The 24,602-nt window shown below is 38.3% G+C and overlaps 1 protein-coding gene across 3 annotated transcripts in view; it reads right to left on the bottom strand.

Moving 5' to 3' along the window:
* Nucleotides 1–24,602, bottom strand: part of astn1 (astrotactin 1) — a 281,101-nt gene that overhangs the window by 102,035 nt on the left and 154,464 nt on the right. For all 3 annotated transcript variants that reach the window (XM_029250461.1, XM_029250460.1, XM_029250459.1), the window contains 2 exons: nucleotides 15,793–15,959; nucleotides 9,045–9,239 (listed from right to left, as the gene is read on the bottom strand). In XM_029250461.1, the coding sequence (XP_029106294.1) occupies nucleotides 9,045–9,239; nucleotides 15,793–15,959 (362 nt within the window). The remainder of the gene's footprint in view (nucleotides 1–9,044; nucleotides 9,240–15,792; nucleotides 15,960–24,602) is intronic.

The raw sequence follows: 24,602 nt of genomic DNA on the forward strand, positions 1-24,602 counted from the left end.
TGTGCTGTAAATGTTATATCATGCTGTGTCAATGGGAACTGTGCAACTAGTTTGAACATCTGTTATAACAGCACATAGGGTATCATCTAACTTAGGATGTTGCCTCAGACCTAGGTTAATGAAACGCCATACCATTTAACTCATCCCAGCATGGGCTAGCATGGTGGGACAAAAAAAGAAAAAAAGAATCTATGCCTGTTAATAATAGAACTGCAGGCCTCTAGCTTTCCATATAATATTAGTCACTCAAGTTCAAATTTTACATTTTAATTAACTGTGCAGATAAAGGTGTACCTCTAGGTTAGGGACAGGAGACACCCACTGTGCAGTTTACGGAGGGGAGGGGCTCTTAATCATGAATCCAAGCAGACTTAATGAGAACAAAGGGCAATAAAATATTCATTAAAACATGCTCCAAGCACATTGTGAAAGAGTGAAAAAACAGGGACTAAGAACCAGAGGAAGAAAATTAATTAGGCTGGATAGGGAAAGGGTCCACTTACAGCTGCTGGTATGTTTTTTTTTTTTCTTTTTTTTTACAGACATAAGAACCATAATAAAGTACAGGAGTGTTGATAGGGATGTGAGATGTAACATTACTCCATTTAATGCCTCCTAATCAGATTACAGCTGTGATCTCAGGAAAAAGTAAACATTGCAATTCTGTGAAACATTGAAATGAAATATGAGGACTGTAGTGCTTCTGGGCTGTGGATTTAGATGTGGGTTCGAACCTGGTTTGGTCTCTCTGGAATTTGTATGATCTCCCTGTTTTCATGTGCCTTCCCTCTGCCTGCTCCAGTTTCATCTCATAGTCCAAATTGCCTTGTGAGTCTGTGTGTGTGTGTGTGTGTGTGTGTGTGTGTGTGTGTGTGTGTGTGTGTGTGTGTGTGTGTGTGTGTGTGTGTGTGTGAGAAAGAGGGAAGGAGAGAAAGAGACTGGCCTTTGATGGATTGATAGCCTGTGCTTGTAGGATACCCTCTGGACCACCTGAATCCTGCACTGGATAAACATTTACTGAGAAAAAAATAAAATAAAATAAGTGAAAGTTCTGCTTAGGTGAAAAAAAAAAGGAGTTTAAAACAAAAACTGCACTATTGCAATTACCATGAAAAAGTCTTAATGTGAGAAAACTGTTAAAGTGTCCATTCTGCATGGCAGCTAAGCTACTGTTCCAGCTGGCTGCGTCTCGAAGAACTGCAGATTGCTTTGGATGTATGGAAGACCAAGGCCTGATTGAAGCTGGCAGCTTTTTGATTGTTTTAGAATTATTCAGGCTTGTTTATAAGCCTTGTTCTTGCAGCGGTTGTTCACACTGTCAGGGTGTGTGAATTAGCATATCTGATCCTGCCCTCTGCCACAGTTAAGGTTCAGGGAAGCGTGGATGCGTTTCCTTTTTAGCGTGCTATTTACTCTAGTGCTTTCCGGAGTGCTGATGCCGGGCCGGCGATCTAGGCTCAAGGTTTTCCATTCACTTCTCTCTTAGGGCTGCAGTCGGTCTGTCCTGAAGAACATGTGGTCCTCAGCTTTTGATGCTTTAGCTTCGGGATTGTCGGGCTTTCTGCACCCCAGAGCATGAAAGCTGTTGTACTCTGTAGGCATTGTCTGCACAAGAGCTCCTGCTGCTTGAATCACTGAGCCTTAATTACCGGACTCAGTTTTCACTTCAAATAAACTATTAGTGATGGTCATTTTTGTATAATTTTAAACACTGCTGCTGCCTACTTAGAGGGGGATTGCGGTGGTGTAGTGGGCTTGGGTTCGATCCCCGCTCAGTCCGTGTGGAGTTTGCATGTTCTCCCTGTGTCTGTGTGGGGAGTGCTCTGGTTTCCTCCCACAGTCCGAAGACATGCTGTTCAGGTTCACCCCTAGTGTGTGAGTGAAAGAGAGAGTGTGTTCCACTGATGTATGGATGAGTGACCCAGTGTAAGTAGTGTATCTAGCAGTGTAAGTCACCTTGGAGAATAAGGTGTGTGGGCTGATAACACTACATAGAGTTCATTGGAAGTCGCTTTGGAGAAAAGTGTCTGCTAAATAAATAAATGTAATGTAATGTAATGTTTGGCCGGGTCCTGCTTTGTGGTGGGTCTGGGGTTTGAGTCCTAATTGCGGTGCCTTGTGACAGACTGGTGTCCCGTCCGGGGTGTGTCGCCTCCCCTTCATTCTTGTGCCCTGTGTTGCCAGGTTAGGCTCCGGTTCACCACAACAAGCTCTTGTAGACATTGTGCGTGTGTGTGCTGCCTGTTAGCAGAGAGAACATTTTTTGGACTTGAACAAAACATCGTCAGCTCTGTATCACTTAGTTGTGCTCCAGTGTTCAAAGAAGCCATACAAGTTATGCAGTATTGCAAGGGTAATATTTATGCTTTCATATCTGTATGTTAAGCAAATTAATCAGTGGCTTGACTGAGGACAAAGCAGTTTGAAAAATGCATTAATAATTTAAACATTTGAAGTTGTCTTTTTTTCTATTTTTGAAAATATTTACAGTATTCAAATATTCCTTTATATAAAACTCTGTCAGCCAGTCATATTTTTATGGTCCTTAATAAAGCAGTAAACAGTATTAGCAAACACTTTATGTATGAAAAGTGCAGAAACATTTTACACGAATATTTGGCCAATTCACCTTGTGGCTTCTAACCCACCAGCTATTTATGTTAATTAAGTCATTACATTACAAAGAAACAGTTACTGCAGGCCACATTAAACTTCTGAACATGCTGTTACATTGTCTGCCAGCAAATACTTCTTTTCTGCTCTTGAATAAGTTAATTACCCTCTTTAAATCTCCTAATATTTGCATTTTGCATTAAAGAAGTTTGTGGAGGAATACAAGATGAATTACCCTTATTTGGTACTTCACAGATTTATAAGAATTACTGATCCTATAGCCAGTAGGTATATCCCAAATTGTCATCAGTAAAAACCTTTTTTTCTTGTTGAGCCTTACATTGATTTGTAAATTTATGTACACTACTTAGTGACTTATAATTAATGTTTTTTTTACTAATACTTTCATTCTTGTTTGTGTGATTTTTATTAATTCCAGTGTCATCTTTTATCAATTTACTCTATGTGTCCTGCTGTAGCCTCCTGCAATTTCCACCCAGATTAATTCTGCCTATCTACATTAAATTTATTTATGTAGATAATGCTTTTCTCCAAAGCAATTCACAATTATTTATCCAAAACAAATCACAATCATTTACTCATTTTTATAGCTGGGTAATTAATTAGTACTGGAGCAATTTACAATAAGTATCTTGGTCAAGAGTGCTACAGCAGGAAATGGGATGTGAACTTGTGAGCTCCAAGTCCCATAGCAGTAGCCCTAACCATTATGTCACAGGCTACCCCATATCAGTCTGTGTACCTATGTATCTAGCCATGCTTCCTTATTATGCCATGTAATGACATTTCAAATTTGTCATGTTTCTGTATAAAAAGAAAAATAACTTCTACTTCCTGAAACTTATATATACAGTATTTCCAGGATTTCAAATAAGATTAGGAAAAAAATCACATCACATGGATAAACCAAATATTCTGTTATTTTCACCAAAACAAATCTGTCAAAGTGTGAGTGCCTTGGGGTCTTCAGCTGCTTACTTTGCATTTCCTGGCAAATTTTCTTTGTTTTAATAACAATCAAAATACCCTGCCGCATAGTTTTTGGTTGACTGCTACCAAGTCAGTACACTAATTAGCACTGTAATTGTCCACCGATTCCCTTGAAAGGTGAACTGGATTATACCAAAGGTCTTTTTACAAATGAAAAAAAAAACATTAGAAATAAAACACATACAACAGGTAGAAAAACAAATATTTTTTCAAAGATTATAATTAGATTGAGGTTTTCCTTCCAGTCTGGGGCATAAATATATTTACACAGGCGACCTCAGGTTCTGTGTATTACATCTAGATTCCCTATGTTCCTTTTGCACAGCATAAGCTGACTCCATACATAGTTAAATATTTTTACTGCCTTTTTGCTGAGTTGCTCTGGGAAAAAATAAAAAGTAATAACATTCAAGCACAACTGTCATCACGTATTTTGTAACCTTAAACTTCATCTACACCTATATGCAACTGAATACACTGAAAACACTATGTAACACACATTTTCAGAAACAAAATGTTCTTTATATACTATATGTAGTACATTTCTGTTTGTATCAGGCACCCAAGTACTTTAATATTACTGTTATTGATTAAAAGCAGTACAGACCAGAATTATTATTACTATTATTATTATAATTATTATTATTATTATTATACACCAAGAAGAAAGTAATCAAGTAAGAAACATTTTATTCTTTTGTAAACACTAATTTTATGCACAAGAAAGAGTTTCTCACAGTATTAGCAATGTTTTCTCAGAATACATGTTCTACTCAGCTCAGTCATTTCCTAAAAACATAATACATCATGGCTTTCCTCGCTTGGTTATTTGAGAGTCTGAATCTAGTCTGCATCTTCACAAAAAAAAGTTCTTCCAATGCAAAAGCTCCTTATTCGAAATAAACTGTTCCTTGGCTGCACAGCACATCACACCTTTACAAGCGTCTTTTGCAAGACAGATTGTGCAGATCCCCAAAAGCTTCACCATCGGCTGAAGTGGGATGAGCCTCTGAGCACAAGTAATGCACTGACCTACATGACCTTTGATCTTCACGGACATAACATTATTCCCAGTTTAGCAGGACATACTGCTTGACAATATGCCAGATGCGGCAACTTGACAGCGTGTTGGGAATATTCATGAAATCTCTGCACCTCAAGAGCAAAAGCAGAGTCATGAGCCACCCATTCCCACAGCCGCTGATTTCCTTTTCATTTACTGTCTTTCATCGATGCAGCCAGCTTCAATAAAACATGTGGTGTGGGCTCTTTCTTTAAACAGGCATCTCCACAGAATATGTGATCTAGTTTGGCCAGCATACATTATAGAATATGTGTGGTCTGTGTTAATATGCGCGTGTGTGCGCGCGCGTGCATTTCTGATTGTGGTTCTGTTTGTGCGTGCATGCCTGCAGCTGCAGGTTGTTATGCCAAGAGTGCTTTTTACATAACTGTATGCGAGATCTTTTAGTGATTTCCTGAGGTAGGCTATCCTTGAAGTCAAAGTCAATGTATTCCCCTGTTCTGCTCTTATTAAGGTAATGCATTACAATTTGGCTTCCTAGCCTTTCAGATGTTCATAGTCAAAGAGTCAAGCAGATGCTTTGTGTCACTCCAGAACTGTGGGGTGGGGTTTCTGATGCAGCCCCAGTCCAGCTCTGAACCCCAAACTGGTACAGCTGCTACTAAAACAGAATAATAAACTTCAGATTGAAGCTTTTGAAGATATCGCCATGCATCTTTTAAACAACCACAAGTCTGCTTAAGTGTAAAGCAGTAAACTGGAAATTATACTACTATTACTACACAAGAAATTATATGGACAATATTATTACGGGTAAAATATTATAATGTTCAAGATTATAAGGTGAATTTAAGTGCTAATGGTGAGCACCAGTATTATCTGTTCAATACTTTAATTAAACAGATATTTTAAAACACGAGAAATTCAGATCTGAAAGGTGAAATGCATGGCCTAATGTGCAGAAAAGCCAAAAAGAATGGCCCATCTGAACAGCTGGCACTCCAGAGAGAATGGAAACACTTTATGACTGAAGAGTATCTTGGCAGCAAAACGGTTCGGCTTCACTGCCAAAGCTCTTCCACTTTGGGGATATTTATTTATTTGTTTAGGGCAGCTCGGCGGCTCATGTGGGCACTGCCGTTGCATCGCCGCTTGTGGCGACGTGTTAGATCTCTGTTTTGTCTGGGCAATAGCTCCGTGTTGAGCAGATGCATATGTTAATGGTGACCTGTTCAGGGGTATGATTCATTCATTCATTCATTCATTCAGGAAAATTACTTGTCTCACTGCAGGGCCACATTGGTTCATAGCTTATTCTATTTTATTTTTAAATCTTATGCTTCTTACAGGCTATTTGACAGAGATAGTGTTACATATCATTAAACCATTTATTGTATTGATTCATAACAGTATTTTATATTTTTTTTTAAATGCTGTGTTTGACCCTATAAAAAAAAGTATTTTAACTGAAGGCAGCTCGACAAATTTGTATTTTAACGGAGGCAATAATGAATCCCTCCTCCCGCCGCAGTATCCTTGATGAAGGTACTTAGACTGAACTGCTTCAGTAAAAATTACCCTGCTGCAAAAATTGCTAAACAACTGTAAGCAGGTTAAGAAATTAAAAGCTTCATGTTTGTAGTAGGATGTTAATTTTTTGCTTTTTTAAAAAATTTAATTTGATATATTCCTTCAGGTAAATAGTACGTAAATATCTTTGAATAGAAATATCTGCCAATAAAACTCTTACTAGTTTATCCCTTACAAAGACTGCATTATATAGTAATTATAATTAGAGCAAATAGCTACCTTCTGTGGTGAAAACTGCATTAAAGGGAAAAAAAAAATAAAATAAAATTACCCTTATTACCCTTTGAGCTGCATATCTGTGAGAATTTATACAAGAATGGCTTTGCTGATTTTGATTGAGTGTTTTTCAATCATTTTTTCATTCATTTGCTAATGAAGAAAAAATAACAGACTAGTCAGCATGACAATATAATTAGTTCTGAAAATTATTCCTGTTTAGCAAATGGCTGCCATGCAAATAACCTTTACAGAAGGTGCAAAGAAATCTCAGAAAAGCCTCAGTCTTAGTGCTAGCATATGCTAATAAAGTAAAATTGTTCTGACGATGAAATTCGGATCTTTTTATATGTTTGCTCACTTTTTAACCATGTAATACGTAGAAATATATTAATATAAGCAGCCAGGCAAATAAATAAATAACACATATACACACACACACACACACACACACACACACACATTGTCTGAAGCTGCTTGTCCCAAGCGGGGTCGCGGCGAGCCAGAGCCCCGGCAACACAGGGTGCCAGGCTGGAGGGGGAGGGGACACACCCAGGACAGGACGGGATGGGACGCCAGTCTGCCGCAAGGCACCCCAAGCGGGATTTGAACCCCAGACACACCAGAGTCTGCTGCACCACCACATCCCCCAATAAATAAATAAATAAATAAACAGACAAACAAACAAATAGATAATTTCTCAGCTGGACCATCGAAAACCGAGACATGTCCCTCATCTATCTTTGTTCTGAAATGGTAATTTCTCTACAGCTTTAAACAAATTGAAATATCTGCATGGCACTCCGTAAAGAGTCATCAAGTCAAGCTCAGGCCTTAGAATCCATGTTCCTGATACATTCAGAGCTTCACCTGTGACTCGCCCAGTGATTCATTGAATACAATGAATTCATTCCTTTCCATTTTTATAGTTACCTACCTTTTCCTGTATTGTACAGAGCTTCCATTAGCTTTTACCAGCTCTAACCACTGTGATCACATGTAGCCTTTAAAATCACACTCCCCAACTAGCAGTGTTTAAGATTAGATCAACACAGACATTCAAGACACGGTTCCTTCATGGCATGAACTATCATTGACTGCTTTCTTCCAACAGTTGTGCAAAGCATTAGAAGTGGAAGAAACGCCTTTGGCAGTAGGATCTTCATGCATGAAAATTAAATTTTAGGTCTCCAGATGATTTCTGGTGACCTTGTGACTTCCTGACTCTTGAAACCTTTGCAGGGAGATTTGCAGGGGAGATTTAGCTTGTGACACTCTGTACTGCATATATACTCTTGTGATTAAACAGACTGCAGAAGTCTTGTAATGTAACTAGAATTCATTTGGCATAAATTAAAATGTTGATTTCATACTCAGCAGTGCTTTTTTATTCTAGATCTGAATTACCATGCAGGATGTGTGGAAATCGATTGAGAGCCATCTTCTCAATACTACCACCGAGTGATTCCAAGAGCCCAGTTGCTGAAAATATTCACAGTGTTATACATCTTGATAGAGTCCCCTTGCAGGACCCCCTACTTGTTGTACACTGTGGTAGATTAGTAGGGCCAGCATTCCAATGTAGGCAATACAAGACACCTCTGAAATGCCCTTTAAAAACACCTTGTTATACTAAATCTAACACAGTTGAAAAAAATGGCTCTTGAAATTAGATAAACCAATGGAGATAGAGAGATTGAGTAAACAACACAAAAAAAAATGTAGTGCTTAATGTGTTTTGTGCAATATGTAAATACACTGCATAATGTTCAAATGTACTGAATATACACGCAGTATTCCCAGGTTCATATAGGCTGCAAATATTAATGCTTAGAAATTAAACGTAAACCAGCTTACTCAAAGAGTTTACATTGGGTGCCCAAACAATTAGGCTGCCAATGCATCTGGGAAAGGCTTTGTGTGCTCTGCTAATTGGCAGCCTGCCTGCGATGGCTGCATTCTGAACCGTGTTGTTACAATAACAGAGAACTGCAGAAATGTCAGCAATATTCATTATTTCAAACAATATCCACCATATAAAACCAGAATTTCATTTGTACTGCAGTGCACCGGAGGGAATCAAGTGTGATATAAAATGTGAAAGACTGCAAAGCTGCAGCTCTGCTAAACTCGGAATATATAAAACTCAAATGAAACACTTGACCATGCTGCTTGGAAACAGTGGATATATGGATATGTTTACTTTGTTTTTTTTTTAATGGCTTGCATTTAATGTGCTATATTTTTAAGGGTGCTTGCATTAGCTTTATTTTCATACCACATTGTCAGTACAACCCACAGTTCATTTGACTCTATTTGCAAACTTATTTGCATGTAAGATTAACGTTTGCTTGTGTACTGTATCTTAGTGACCATCCAACTAATTATCAAATACAACAATCTGCCCCCTCCATAATTTTGTTTAAAGAAGTGTAAACTTCCAACCAGCATATTTTGCATCTAAAAACATTAAAAATGATGCCAGTGAACCAGTAAAGGATCTCCTGAGTGGAGCCAAGAGCTTTCGGTCCGCTGCAGTCGTGACTGATTCGTTCTCATGATAATGCATGCTTTTATTATAATCTCTTACCTGAAACTGGCTTTAAGGATTTGTCCAGAGGTGATCTCCTTGGTGTGGTTATTATAGCCATAGAAAAGGTCACCAAACGCAGTCTGGTTGCCAGGAATGTCAGCCCCCTCGCTACAGTCCAGGCCATCAGTGCAGGCTTCAGACAGTGGCTGGCATGATCGTCCATCAGGGCCCCTCTTATAATCTTCAATACAGCTAGTGATTAAAAGCACAGGAAAACCATCATTATTTCCTACATTTTTAACAGCTGGCAACATTATTGCTTATTTGTATAGCCCTTGCATTTCATGTGTCATTGCACTGTCCTAGTGTCATATAATGGACCCTTGAGAAGAAAAAAAATGCCTAGAGACTTGTCCTCATTCTTTCAGTTCTCTTTAGACGTTTACAGATAAATCATGAACTTCAACAATATAATGATAATGATCTGTGGGCTTCTGAAAACAGCTGGCATAAAGGAGAGGGGTAATGGATCAAACTGGACATGTTAGAGATCGAAGTTGTTGAGTCCCATTGACTGGGACAGTAGTGATGCAAGATTAAGGATTTCTTAAACCAAGCTACTTTAATGAGTAAGTCCAGTTAAAACATTACTTTGACTTCCACTGACACCTTAAATACTATTATTTATAGTGACAAAGGTAGAGGTAAATAGCACACAAATTCCACCAGAGTCATAAAAATAAGATGTAGCAAATACATAACATTCATTCCTAGTGAAAAACTAATAACTGTTAGAATAGCTTTCTATATGATGAAAGTAACATCAAAATACCTCATATATTTACTTAGCTCTATTTTCTGCCTCTCAGTCTGGGCCATCTGGTCTTAAACTCAAAGACTGCAGAAGGTACCTAGACATCTGGCTCATGACAATATCCAGAGAGAAGCTCAGACACCTCATCCTCATCCAGTTTGGTGCTTAACTGAGAGTTTTCGTAGAATGATTTATTTCACCCATTTATACAGCTGAATACTTCATTTAAGCAATCCTGTATCCGTCAGTTTTGATCAACGGATTTTGATTCATCAAGTTATTACGATTAAAATAGCTGTTGTGCCCTTAGGTTGAAATCCAGACCTGGACATAAGCAATCTTAAACTGATTTCTCTTAAATACTGGAGTTCAAAGAATGAATCCTCTTAGTGCATCCAGGCTTGGGCCGGTGAAGTGCTAACATGAGATTTACCTGCTAGGAGGGGGGGTTACCTGAAATCTCTGATTAGCATCCAATCCAGAGTGAGATTTAAGAACAATTTCAACAAGCAACAGTGAAGCTGGAATAACTATAGAAATGCATTATTATGAATGCATTGTCCTCTCTCTACTTTGTGTTTTGTTTGATAGTATCTATCTACTGTGATTTATAGGTTTTAAAAAATTTTCATCTTTGTTATATTCAGTATTTCTTCACATCAAGACCATTTTTAAATGCTTTAATCTTCTCAGAACATCTTGGGTATGTAATAGGGGCTTATGTTTGCATTCAACTTTCACCGTAAGCGTAAGCATTTAATCATCTCAGGTAATGGATAGTTTTATAAGCCTGTACACAAAAGTGTAGTTCTGTGACACAAACATTCTGCACACAAGTCCATTAGACTCAACAAGAGCAGTTGTTATGTTGAAAGGAGATGAAAGTAAACAGAAAACAAAACTGAGAATCAGATGAAGTACTTATTTTGCTTATTTTTAAAAAAAACCAACTGAACAATATTTCTTCAGTTTGTGACCCTTTGCAACACCTCAAAATCAATGATTTAGTTTCAGTAAACTGAAAATAATTGGAATTAAAAAATATATATATATATATATAGAAATGCGCGCACACACACACACACACACACACACCATCTGAAGTGCTTGTCCCATATGGGGTTGCGGGGAGCCGGAGCCTAACTTGGCAACACAGGGCGTAAGGCTGGAGATGGAAAGGACGCACCCAGGACAGGACGCCAGTCCATCGCAAGGCACCCTAAGCGGGACTTGAACCCCAGACCCACCAGAGAGCAGGACCCAGTCCAACCCACTGTGCCATTGCACCCCCCCTTATATAGAAATGTTAACCAATAATTCATTCTGATGTGTTCCGTGATTAAAGCAGTCAAAATGTAATTTAAAGTAATGGCCATAACTATGAATTTCAGGGAAAGACATATCAGCATTTGTGTTTGCCATTTTCCTATTGAGCATTTTGTTTTACAAACCTGATACATTATCTATCTATCTATCTATCTATCTATCTACAAATTTAGGGTAAGTACCTTGCTAAAGGGTACTACAGCAGTAGATGAGATTTTAACTGGCACTCTTGGGGTCTAAAGGCAGAAGCTGTAACCACTGCACTACTAGCTATCTATTATAGCATTCATCTCTTGAATTACCTTCCACAGCATGTTTCCATCATTGGCACTTACGGAGCAAAGAACAGTTAAAATGTCCCTAAGGTAAGAAACCTTCTGTCCTTAAGGACATACCATTAATGCTTGTAGGCAAAGTAGTCTACAACAGGATAGGGTAGGACAGCATGAATGCCGATGAATCTATAAAAAGCTGCATTGCCAACTGCTGCCTTGACACAAATGGCAGCACATTGAGACTTGCCGAGAGTCCAGCTGAGCAAAGGGATGGACACATCGGTGGAGTACTGGAGCAAAACAACTCCCCTGAAAGCATTCTGTAGCTAAGGAACATGGATGATGATCAGGCTTATTGAATGAGAATTGCATTTCATTACTGAGGCAGACAATGTCTTTTCAATTCACACAGTGCTGCACGGCTACTGATGCAGAGCAGGCTGAAGTGAGGGGAACATATTTAAAAACTATAAGCAAGACGGCGGCATAAACGTAATATGACTCTTGTCTGTACATCTTGCACATTTATAGGTAGTCCTCTAGTTGTAACATATGCAACTTATGACCACACGGACTTACAACCGCAGCCCTATAAATCATAAACCTTATATTACTTTTGAGTCCCAATGTTTGGTTGCAACGTCTAACCATGACCACCCCATCTGCCGCACAATAATATCAGCTGGCCACGCTGCAGCAAGACACCCATATTTCTTATTGTTTGGGTATCAGTCCGTGCCCGGGTGTCTAGCAGCAATTTCATTTTGTTTACAAATATTTTCATTTGTGATTCCCTTTAGGCTACTTTTTACTTTGAATGGCTAGCAACTGTAAAAGTGAGTGGGGATGAAAGTAAAAGAGAAGATGGAAGAGTAAGAAATGAGAATGAAAATAATAGTGGAACATGAAAATTTAGTTTTAATACTGTATTGGAATTATATTATTTACACTAGTGTATTTCTTATTACATAAATAATGTGGGAAATTGGTGGAAATATAACAAAGCCTCTTTATACAACGTAGTGTTCAAGGCATGTTTGTTGTTGCTACATGCTTACGGTTCATAAAAGGGGATTTTTGGCTCACAACAAAGTTGACAAACTACTTTTGCTTAACCTGCACAAAGTAGAAGCATAAAAAATTGGCTACATCGTGAATTTCTTTGTTTCCTTTCTTTAGAGCACTCAGGATTTTTTTTTTTTTTTACATTTTTAATTACATATTAATGAGCTTTTCATATTTGCTGTATTGCAAAGTGTCAGGTGACAGCAGGGTGCGAGGGTTTTCATTCTATTTCATGTTTTTGACAGTAAGATTTGAAATAAATAAATAAATAAACAAACAAACCATTTTGAGAAGATCCTTGGGCAAGAGTTCTGAATATTATGCTATTATTATTATTAAAATTAAACCTTACTTCTTCAAATCGTACATATTCAGTGGGTATTTTTAATTTTTTTTTTTTCTATAATTAATGGACATTATGTGATTATATCTTTTGTTAATACTTTTCTGCAGAAGTATAAAGTCAAAAACTAGCTATCTGCCAGTAACAGCTGTCACAATGGCATTTGCCTGAAATATCCACTCTGCATCAGGAAGCATTAAAATGATATATGTGTTCCAAAGAGTGTCCTTTGTGTCGGGAGCAGGTCGTCCTCAGATTTATACGTCTTATTGTTTACTGTTTTCCCACACTGGAAACTTTCAGCAAAAATAGTAATTCACAGGAATTGTATTTTCAGAAGGGGGTGCGGTGGCGTGGTGGGTTGGACCACAGTCCTGCTCTCCCGTGGGGTCTGGGGTTCGAGTCCCGCTTGGGGTGCCTTGCGACGGACTGGCGTCCTGTCCTGGGTGTGTCCCCTCCCCCTCCAGCCTTACGCCCTGTGTTGCCGGGTAGGCTCCGGTTCCCCGTGACCCCGTATGGGACAAGCGGTTCAGAAAATGTGTGTGTGTATTTTCAGATATTTCAGCACCAGATCAATCAGATATTCAATAAGTCACAAGGTGTGTTAGTATGAAAAAATTCAAGAGTCAATGTATTCTTTCTGGCATGTTGTATTTAATTATACGACACGCAATAGAAGCATCCAGCAAAGCAGGTATTGTGTGGTGTGAAACAGCACAACTATTAGAAATGTAGAGTATTCATACTAATCTAATAAAGACAAAAAAGGATATATTTGAACTTGACTTCTTTGGATTGCCTTCAAAGCACCAGATTATTTTCATAATTTATACCTCATGAGAATTGCATGAGGTTTTTCTGCATGAAGAGCTTATAGTGTACACTAGTGAAATTCAAACCCAGATTAATGCCTGCCATTGTGGGAAAGAGGCCCACAGCACGGTAGCGGAAAATGCCATTACAGGTAAAATGGAAGCAATGCTCATTGGCTAATATACAGTCTCACCTTGGTCACACCTCATTAAGTACTCATTGCCAGCCCTTCAGCCCTGTACACAGGGAGCACTCCTACTTGAATACTTAAATGATTTATGCTCTTATTTTCGTGTGCTGCCACCGACACCATAAAACACAACATCCTCCTAGACAAACTCAAAAATCCTGATGATTTCAAGCAGCGCAAGTTTTTGAGGGTAAGCGACGAGGGGTCAAATGGTTAATCGTCACAAATGGAGACATAGGGGTTTGTGATGGTCCTCTTCCCGCTGTTGTTGTTTACGTTCGCTGCAACTTATTTCTTGTGAATTGACAGATAAAAGTTGTCTGACCTACAGTAGTGAACCAGCACAGCCTTCCAAATTACAAGTTGTTTTAGTGCAACGGCGGGAATAGCTCAGCAATATGTTACTGAAATATGACTGAATTGTGTTATTGCATACTGTTGTGTGCTACAGTTCTTGTTTGTTTTTCCCAGGCGTTTCATGATTTAACTTTATCAGCAACAACAGCTTTCATCAACACTTGCAATAAGATAGTTATAAAGTGTTTACGAAACGAATTTGCGTTTTTAGACAGTATCAGCCAGCCTCATTTTTAGCTCACTGGTATCTCTTTTAAACTCAGCAGTTATAAATAAACTTGTATGTCTGAGGCAAATTGAAACAAGCAGCTACATGCATTTTTTGAATTTCTGTAAATAAATGTTATTTACAGCAAATTGGACTGGTAGTTGGTCGAACACACAGTATCACATCGCATCCTTAACAGAACTTTGTATCACCAAAAACCGAAGAATATTTGTTTTAGAAATAGTCATTTTTATAAACATATGTACATTATTTCCTGATGTTAAATACTTTTTGAACATAAAAAATGTGTGACTGAAGTACTTATACTTCAGCATTTCAAAAGAAGAACAGCTGAAAAAGTCAGCTGTGAAGTACAGTACATAAAGAAATACATAAATAAACTACTGAAAGAGAAAACAAATTTAAGTTCAGTCTTGGGTGGTCTTCCCATATGTTATGTCTACAGATGCAGCATATGGGATTCCACTGTTGCAACTAAATTCTGATATGGTCTTTCCACTATGCGGAAATGCAGCGTGCATACAGTATTTTATTCCTATTGAAAAGTTCTTTTATTACTGTACATCCGAAAGATGGCCTGGCCCCTAAACAATGTGTGTAGTGCGTATTTGTACTGTTATAAATTGCAATTAAAAGTTTTAAATGTTTGGCCACAATTGTTCCTTTGTGTTCTGTTTGCATAATTGCTTTAGGGAATCATTTCTTCAAATGTTGTTATGGCTTACAGTTGAAGTGAACAAATTAGGCTTTCAGCTGTGTTCATCTGTTGTACTAATCTATCTCTTGCTGTCCGGAATTTTAAATAAGAAATTAAATAAATAGGTCACATAGTTAATATTTTAAAAAGTGGATATGAAATCATTTGAAGTTCTTCCTAGTCTTTGCTCATGTCTGATGATATACATTATATTTATCATTGTTCATTCTACTGCAGTTTTACCATAATATTGGTCTACAAAAATCAGCTGTACAGCTGCCTCACTGATATAATGAACCTGCTTTGTAAAATTATTTGTTTTGTAAAGCTCTGCACTTTCAGATAAGTTAAAAATTTATTGCACCCAGCTGTTGTGGTACATTAGAGTTTCTGACATTACCACAGCACCTGTACCTTAATTTATTTATCATGCAATGACACTGCAGTCTCAATGTTGTACTTAGGTGTCATAACATTAATTCATGATAACAAAAACATATTACTTACACTGCAGAGTCAAGACTGAATGACGGGTGATGGCAGGAACAAGAGCTGAAGTAATGAGGCAACAATGAAGCAATGGAATCTTCTAACGGCTTCTTGGAACAAAAATGGTATTGCCCCATTGTTGCTTCATTACTCCTGCTCACATTCGTTCAGAGGCTCCCCAGACTTGAGTCCTGGACGTGCACTCACCCACAAAACATATGGATGTTGTAGAGGGAAGTGTCCTCCTCCAGTGGGGTCAGCTGCTGGAGGCAAAGCTGCTCACAGCCTCCATTGAAGCCATCAGAGCAGTCGATGCCGATGTGGTGGTCATAGCATCCCGAACCGTCCTTCATGGGGCTCAGGCCAGGTGGGCACTAAGGAAACACAGTGAAAGATATTCCTCTGTAGGGGCAAACAAACAGAATGTGTTGCCAGTAATTTCCAAGTTACCAAGAAAAAGTCACAGATTTAACAATGAAATTATGCACAAAAATGGCTACAGTTTAAAAGCATAAATTTTAAGGTTAAACTGAAGAAGTCCTTCAGCGAAAATGCAGTAAAATAAAACTGAGCCGTCTTTTATCTAATCAAAACAATTTTTGAATAAGTGCTCCTCAGTCATAGAAAATGAAATCCATCTATGTTGAGTTGCATGTGCACCCAACATCCTCCCGCCCTTCTGCCCCCTTGCTGTCTAATGGATAATGTCAATATCTTGAAGAATCTGATCTTAAACTGAGCCAAGTGAACATCTGCTTAATGTCATCATCAATACAGTCAAAGTGTTTGGAAATACCACCAAATACCATCAAATACCACATATTTAAAACGGGGGAAATTAGATTATTAAAGGAAATCTGACTTTGGCCTTTGCAAGACAAATTGTAGTTGTCAACAGCATCTGCCTGTAACTACCTGGATGCTCAGCAGCGGAGTCGAGGCTCTAAACACTCCTTTCTTGCTTCTGTAATGTTTCTTTTACAGCAAACAATCTTGGACCAAAAAAAAGTTCTTCTCAAGAGTCATAAATCAATTAATGGCATGAAAAGGATGCTCAGATTGTTCAGGCTTCAGGGCTCAGCCTGTCCCTGGACACATACAGCGCAGCATGCTAAAAACCCTCTGTAGCGAAGCAGAAGAAAACCAAGCTCTGTCTTTTTAAATACAGTAAGTGAAAGTAGTCCTCCGAAAGACAGAAAGAGGCTCACTAATTTCCGTACAGAAATGACAGCGGCAAAGGGACTACACTCGTAGCCATCTTTAATTGTCAGAAGAACACAGGGTATGAGAAAATGACCATGCTAACATTGTAGCTTTAGTGCATATTTCACAATGTGTTACATTTACAGCCAGATTCAAAAGCAGCAGCAGCACAAAATGAGCATGGCGCAATAAAACACATATTTCTCTGCCTGCTAAAGATGCACGAGTGCCTTAGTGTTTTCAGAAGGAGGCAAAAGCTGACATCCACTTGGGAGTTTCCCTGGGAAAACACAGGAAAGAAACTGATGATGGCTGCAGAGTAAGAGCCTAATACTGGTGTCCATTGCCCACTAATTATTTACTAGGCTCACATTAATTTGCAGCCCATCCTTATAAATTCTGGCCTATTAGGTTTTCTTAAGCTCCAGACTCTAGTATTTCCCATTATATCATACTAGCTCACACACATTGCAGATGTTATGCACAGTAGGGGCTACAGCTTATAGCTCCAGCATTTTTATTAATTTTGTTATGCATTTCACAAACGAAAGGGAACAAAACACTTCTAAACAAGCAAAGCTTTTTTTTCATGGCACAATAAAATAAATGAGCATTGGTTATAGACCACAGGAGCACCACTGGCCTTCAATATATTAAGGGCTGTATTGGCTCTGCACCTGGTTTAGAACAAAACCTGCTAACATGAGCAGAATACTGATTTATTAGCAGGACACAATGAGATCAGCATGGACAAAATGGGAGAGATATAGTCCCATTTGTACACCCTGGGGGCTTTCGTTCTTTTTGTCCACACCTCCCCCACCTCCCTTAAGCCCCTTTAGTAGACTGAGATGATGAGAATTTGCTCCAATCTATGTCACAAGACCAGAGTTCTGGGTATCTGCTGATTTTAGGTTACAGTCCTCAAGAGCTGGTCCTTGTCTGTTGCATGAGGGTTCCAAGGGCCACCCTAATGACTTAAGCCATTGCCTTGTCCCTGGATACATTTATATTGATTTTCTCACTTGGGAAATGTGGGCAATCTGACAACTGATTTATCACCTGTAATGTAAAGCACATAGTACATTAAATCTCCTAAGTTATCTGTGGCAGAGATTCTTTGAATGACCAGTCCTTTCCGCAATCAATACAAATATGGTTGAGCCCGGTGTCTTGGCCATGTGGCCCTCATACTCTTCTCTTGTGATTTAGCACCTGGAAGAAAAGGAACAGTATCTGTTCTCACAGTGACAAGATAGATACCCTGAAAAGATGTAGACCCATGAGAGTGTAAGTTCAAAGAGTGTCCTACCATTGAACAGAGATACTGAATTTTCCAAATGCAAACATTTGTGTTTCTCTATTCACACGTGTGACAACTATTCAACGGAGGCCCCAGGACTTTGAAATACCGCCAGATCAGTGGTTTGGAAACTTAAGGTCTACAAAAGGGGCAGGACAATATGCTGATGACAGCAAATTGTCTCCTGTCAACAATCAAATGGATAAAACAACTCCTGCTGCGTGGCCCTGTGTGAACTGGAGCTCTTTCGGTGTCATGTTTATTTTCTGTGCTACACACGAACACACATCCACACACATCCCCAGCTAACTAAAAATAAACTAAAAGCTGCATTGTTTACCATTAGACTCAACTGATGCGTGCAGAAAACAGTACGTTCATACCTGAGATATGCCATTCAGCTTACAAGAATTCAACTTTTATGAGTAGGTCCATTTAATTACATTAAATCCACTTATGTGGCATTTCTTTATGTTTACAAGGACCAAATTTGGATTTTGTACTCCTCCTGGCAGCCGCAGCGCAAAGCACTTACATGCTACATTTATTCATTTAGGAAATGCTTTTCTCCAAAGTGACATATGATTATTATGTAATATCCAGCTGATACTTTTATGCAAGGTGACCTACACTACATTCCCTAGTAGTACACACACACACACACACACACACACACACACACACAATGAAAAATTTAGTCACCAGTCCATCCAAAACACATGTCTTTGGCCTGTGGGAGGAAACCAACCGGAACATGTACAGTAGGGGGGATTTAAATGCAAATTTATTCTGTCTATATTGCTGTTTTTAGCGTTTCTTTTTGCAATGACGATACATGTTTATAAACAAGTTTAGTAATATATTTTTATTAATTTTTGTATAAAAATAAGTTTACTGCAACATGTCAAATAAGGGTTAGAGACAGTTTTTAGCATACACACCATGTCAGCTGTAGACCAATGTAAGAAACACACTCACATTAGGACACTACTATATATATATTTCTTGTACTATGTCAAGAGACCACATTTTGTTAAGTGTGTGGTATATAACATCTATGAAGAAGGGCAGGTAAGCAGCCATACGTTTTAATAAAATACACGTGCAATCTTTTACCATTAAGCTAATAGTAATTCCGTCTTCCAGTTACAAGGATTCACTTTAAGAATGTATTGTAGGAAAGGTGGGCAAGGACTCTATCGGCTGCTTTTTTCCATGTTTGACTGATTCTTTTCATAAATCACCAACCATATGCTACCGCTGGGTGGTTCTGCTGGTGATCTTGCTGGGGGTTCTGCTGTCAGATACACAGTACCTAAAACTAACAGACTGCACCTGATGCCAATCCTGCCATAAGTACATCAGACCCACCTGGGCAAACAAATCAGCGAGCGACCCCAAAACCCACTTCTGTAGCTTGGAGCAACAGCACAAGCTGGCTGAAAATTGCACATCCATCTTTCCATGAGTACATCGCCACCCAGTGCACCAGTTTGGATGACTGTTACCTGCACCTCAGAACATGTATCCAGCCTCCACCTTAACTATCCTGTATATTTTAAATCTTGGCATATATTAAAGAATTGAGTCTGTGACTCTTTTTCTTTAATTGACAAATACAAGGATTTTAAAAACAAGCAAGCCTCAGCTACGTTTTACATTATGAAACAAGTTTCCCCTCTATTTCATGTTTTGTATCTCAAGTCATTTTTTACAGCGCTGTTCTTACTCAGTAATAGATCGTTGAACAAAGGATCAGCAGATGTAATTAACTAATAAATATTAGGTATAACTTAAGTTACTCCAAGAACTATATTAGGTATTAAAGCTATGTTTGACTGCCAGAAGTAAGCCAACTGGCCACAGAGCAGAAGACATCAAAAAACTCCCAATCGAAAGGCAAGGGAGAAAAAAAAAGAACATTTTGGGGGGATCCAAGTGCCAGTGGCTGCCCACCCGTGGTAGTCTTCAAGACATAAAAAGACTTAAAACAACTTAAACAGCTATTTATAACATTATGACAGTTGCTAGAAGGTAATAGGTTTCAGCTGATGTCAAGGTTCAGATAATGACCAGTCATTCGTTTTTTAGCACACAGTCAAACCATTTCAAATTTCCATTACTTTCGGAAGGTGCAGTTAAAAACAAACAAACAAACAAAAAAAACATCTACATCTCTGCACCTCAAACATGTCCAATATGAGAAAATATGTTTAAAAAAGAAAAAAAAAAAAAGATTCCTACCATTCTTACACTTCTAGTTCTTCCTGCGGTAGGAGGGGGATGTAACATTTTAATATTTCACACCCACTATGATGTACCTTGACCAACTTTTCTTACATTTTTTTTTATCTCCCCTGGTCTCCCTTCGCTGGCTACCAGCTGGACTCCATATCAAGTTCAAAATCCTTTGCATACAAATTTTCCAGGGGAACAGCTCTGTCTTACCACCCAGACTTCATCAGCCCTCACACCCCAGCATGACACCCCAGCACGACTCCCCAGCAAGACCTCCGCTGTCCGTAACAACAGGATGTCTGACTGAATTTTTCCTCAAGGCCCAGAAATCAAAGTTCTCTGACTCTTTCTGACCCTGGCTCCTCAGTGGTGCTTGAGCTTCCCACCACACTGCAGAGTCTCTCCTGCTATTTCAATCTCACCTCTTCAAATTCCAGTTCACATCAGTATTTCTGAGGTGCTTGGCTTATGGAGAATTATTATCTTGCAAATTTATAGAACAACTGCTGTACGTAGAAGCTTGGCTCCACACCTATTTGTTCTGTACTTGTCTCTGTTCTTCTATTTATATTTAGCATACATAATATCTGCCACAAAACACATCACTTTGACAGGTGAACTAAATTACCGTTTATGATTTACACAGTATGACCTGTAAGTCACTGTAGAAAGCCATGTCTGCTTGCTGAAAACTGTCATAGAGAAGAAAAAGCATGCAAATGTATACTGAGTAATAAAAATAAAGTAAAGTAATTAGCAGTGCCTCTGTAAATTGAAAACTATGCAAGCACAAAACATCCATTTTCATCTTGATGATTAGCATTTTTTTAAGTTATTTTTGTTTGTTTAGTATCAGTGACAGGTTTGAGGACCGCGGAGATATGCTTTAGTTATTTGTCTCTCACGGCTGTTCCAGTCAACAGAGCTCAGTCTCACAGAACATTTCTGAGACCAAACAAATATCTCATATGATATCTCTTCGATAATAGAAAAGTATTTTATGCAGAAACTTGCATGATGTATACTAGTTCCTATGAAGGTATGTGACAAATTGACTGTACTCAAGAGTCACATCTCTGTGTCTAAAGTTCTCCTTCTGTTGGTGTAATATACTTTTTGTACTGTTCTCTGAGATGTACATCACATTGGAGAAAAGTGCCTGCTAAATTAATAAATGTAACTGTGATTTAAATAAATAAACAAACACTGGCCCTAATCAGAACAACAGGTTACGGAAAATGGATGGATGGATGGACGGATGGATGGATGAGTACCTTGCGTAAAATATACAATATGAGTCAAACAGATTCAACACTTGATACTCTGATCTTCACAGCATACAATATACCTCTGGATAGAAATTTGGTGTGTAATGCTATTGTCTAAATAAAATGCATTTTCCTCATAGTGCTTCATGGGACAACAAAATATAATGTAATTAAAAAAAAAAAAAAACTGATTTAATGGTTGAATGAAAGTGTACAGCTTGAACCTAAAACTAACCCTACAGCACATTTTAATTTAATTTAAAATCTAGGTGTGTTCTTTCAGTTTCCTGAAGTTTAAGAAAATCTTCCATGAGGTACTGTCATTCAGAATCAAATCCTCTTTTTTGACAGCTGGATAAGCTATGTAAAAAAAAAAAGCTGTTCACAAAAAAAGAACAACTGAGATGGAAGTCTTGACCCCAATGTGAGATTTTTTGCAGAAGGAAGTGAAATCTATCTTGGAAACCTTCAAGGTCTGTCATACAGCTTGTGTGCTGAGAAATAATAATGAAATACAGAATGATGTTTTATTCTGCCTCCATGTGACTGGTCATTGTCTGAAGTGTTAATTATTTCATATTCTGGAAAAATAAAGTATATTTTTAGAACATTATAACAGTTCAAGAGTGCTGTGGTATCTCTTCATTGTCATTAGGTCATCTTTCTTCTAAATCAATAAAATTGTGTATGGATACAAAAACAGACACACACACATACACACACACAATGTCTACAACTGCTTGTCCCAAGCGGGGTCACGGTGAACCGGAGCCTAGTCGGGCAACACAGGATGCGAGGCTGGAAGGGAAGGAGACACACCACGGACGGGACGCCATCGCAAGGCATTCCATGCAGGACTCAAACCCCAGATCCACCAGGGAGCAGGACTTGGCCAAACCCGCTGCGCCACCGCGCCCCCCCCGCCAATACAAAAACAATTTACAAGTTTTATGCTTTATTCAAATATTACACTTCCTTCATCAAATCAGTACGTATTTATGATGCTTATGCGCAGTAATTATTCCTACCAGAATTTACTTGTCTGTCTCGTTTCACAGACATTAAACACAAACTGTTTGCAATGCTGCTTAATCTGTAGAAATGAATTTGAACTTGTATGTATTCACTTAAAGCTATCAAGAGTGAAGAGCATGTTATATACTGCTCATTTGTACCACAGAAAATCCATTTTGCAACAAAATTGATCTTTTTCCTCAGACATGTTTTTTAAATGTGTGTTTTGTGTGACAAACAGACAGACAGACAGATAGATGGCACAGTAGATAAAGGTGATGTCTTGCTGCTTAATGGGTGTTGGGTTTGAGTCAAGCTCTGACTAAGCACAGTTGCATGTTTCCTGCAGTGTTTGTCTCACCACAGATGAAGGCACTGGATTCTCACCTTGCCTTGGAAACAACGTGACTGGTTGCCACGAGTTTGACACGATGGCATTTCCATCCATCATCAATAATTACCAGTGATCAGTTCATAACTCTCGTTCAGCTGTTAATGACTTCTGTAAACATCTTGTTATGTTTAAAATGATTTTGAGGGGAATTAATTAGACCACCTGCTCAGCTAAAAAAACTCAGTTACATTTGTTTTAAAGAGCTGATATAATGTTAATAATGATAACCACTACGGAGAAATTTCCTGTCATCCTGGACATACCATATGGGTGAGAGAAAGGGAACATATCCTCCCTTTCTTTCACATGAAGTTGCAGCCCATCCCACTCCAATGTCTTTAACTGAAATGAAAATGATCAGTTCCATCACTCTTCCACAAAACATAAAAGTTGTTTCTATGCAATTTACCACTGTGCACTTCCCGTCATATACATCATTATGAAGTGAAAGGCCTAAGTGGTGCTTGTTTACCTGTCAGCTCAGGGATTTAAGGGATATTTCCAGATAAAACTTTACATTACCATTACATTCATAAGGATCATAACTGTCACTATGAAATATGTATGCAGAAGCCAGTGTGAGCAGGAGGGAGGAAAGAGGAAACCATCATGTCAGATGCCTCAGGTACTTCACCTTCTCACGTCTCCAGCCCAGTGCAAAATAAAAGCTAATGAAGCCCAGCAGGTCTTGCTTCTAATGAGCTCCTTAAAATGGGTGTGATACACACAAGTTTAAAACTCACATACAATTCCCATTGACTGAAATGGGGGAAATAAGTGCCTAATAAACCAAAACTAGATTATTAAGGATGTTCCTGTTTGCCATTTTTTTTTTCAGGAAGCAGTTACTGCAATTACAGGCATTTATAACTGATGCAGTTTCCTCTTAAATAGTTGCTGAACAGCTATTTCAAACATCCTTCAAAGAGGTGCATAATATTTTCATAATATTTAAATTTATTCTTTTAGCGGACACTTCTCCAAAAGGAATCACGGACCGTGTACTAAGTGCAGATAAATAAACTAACCACAAATACAGAAATCATTTATGAAGCAAAATCGGTGAAGCGTAATGTATCAAAGGGGCAATCAAAGGTCTATATTTCCTTCCTTCTTCCTGGAAGAATTAACGCCATAACAAAGTGAAAGAAAAAGTGATCAGAAAGTATTATAAGTGAAAGCATGAACTCAAAAGTGCATGTGCAGATATTCACTGTCAAGTAGGGAATTTCTGTCTGTGTTATTTTCTGCTGTTATTTCGGAGTTCGTTTTATGAATTTGTTACGTATGCTAATTTTATGAATTAGTGAAGTAATGTATTACTATTATGTCTTCTTCACCAAAACCGAAATGCACTTGGATTAAAAAAAAAAAAAAAAAAAAAAAAAAAAATCCTCTTTCTGAATTGCATTTACCACATTCTGTGTGTCCCAAGGTTCACTGTGAAATTGTTTGGAATTATTCCACTGCTTTCTCACTGAGAAGGTCATATTTTAAAGGCAGCTTTAAAGATTAGAGTCATGTATTAACAAGCCCCTGCATCTGTTCATGGAGGGACTACGGCTTAGCAGCAGATATCTTCATAGAACAAGGGACC

This window comes from Scleropages formosus, chromosome 3 (genome assembly GCF_900964775.1).
Source record: "Scleropages formosus chromosome 3, fSclFor1.1, whole genome shotgun sequence".
Lineage (NCBI taxonomy): Eukaryota > Metazoa > Chordata > Actinopteri > Osteoglossiformes > Osteoglossidae > Scleropages > Scleropages formosus.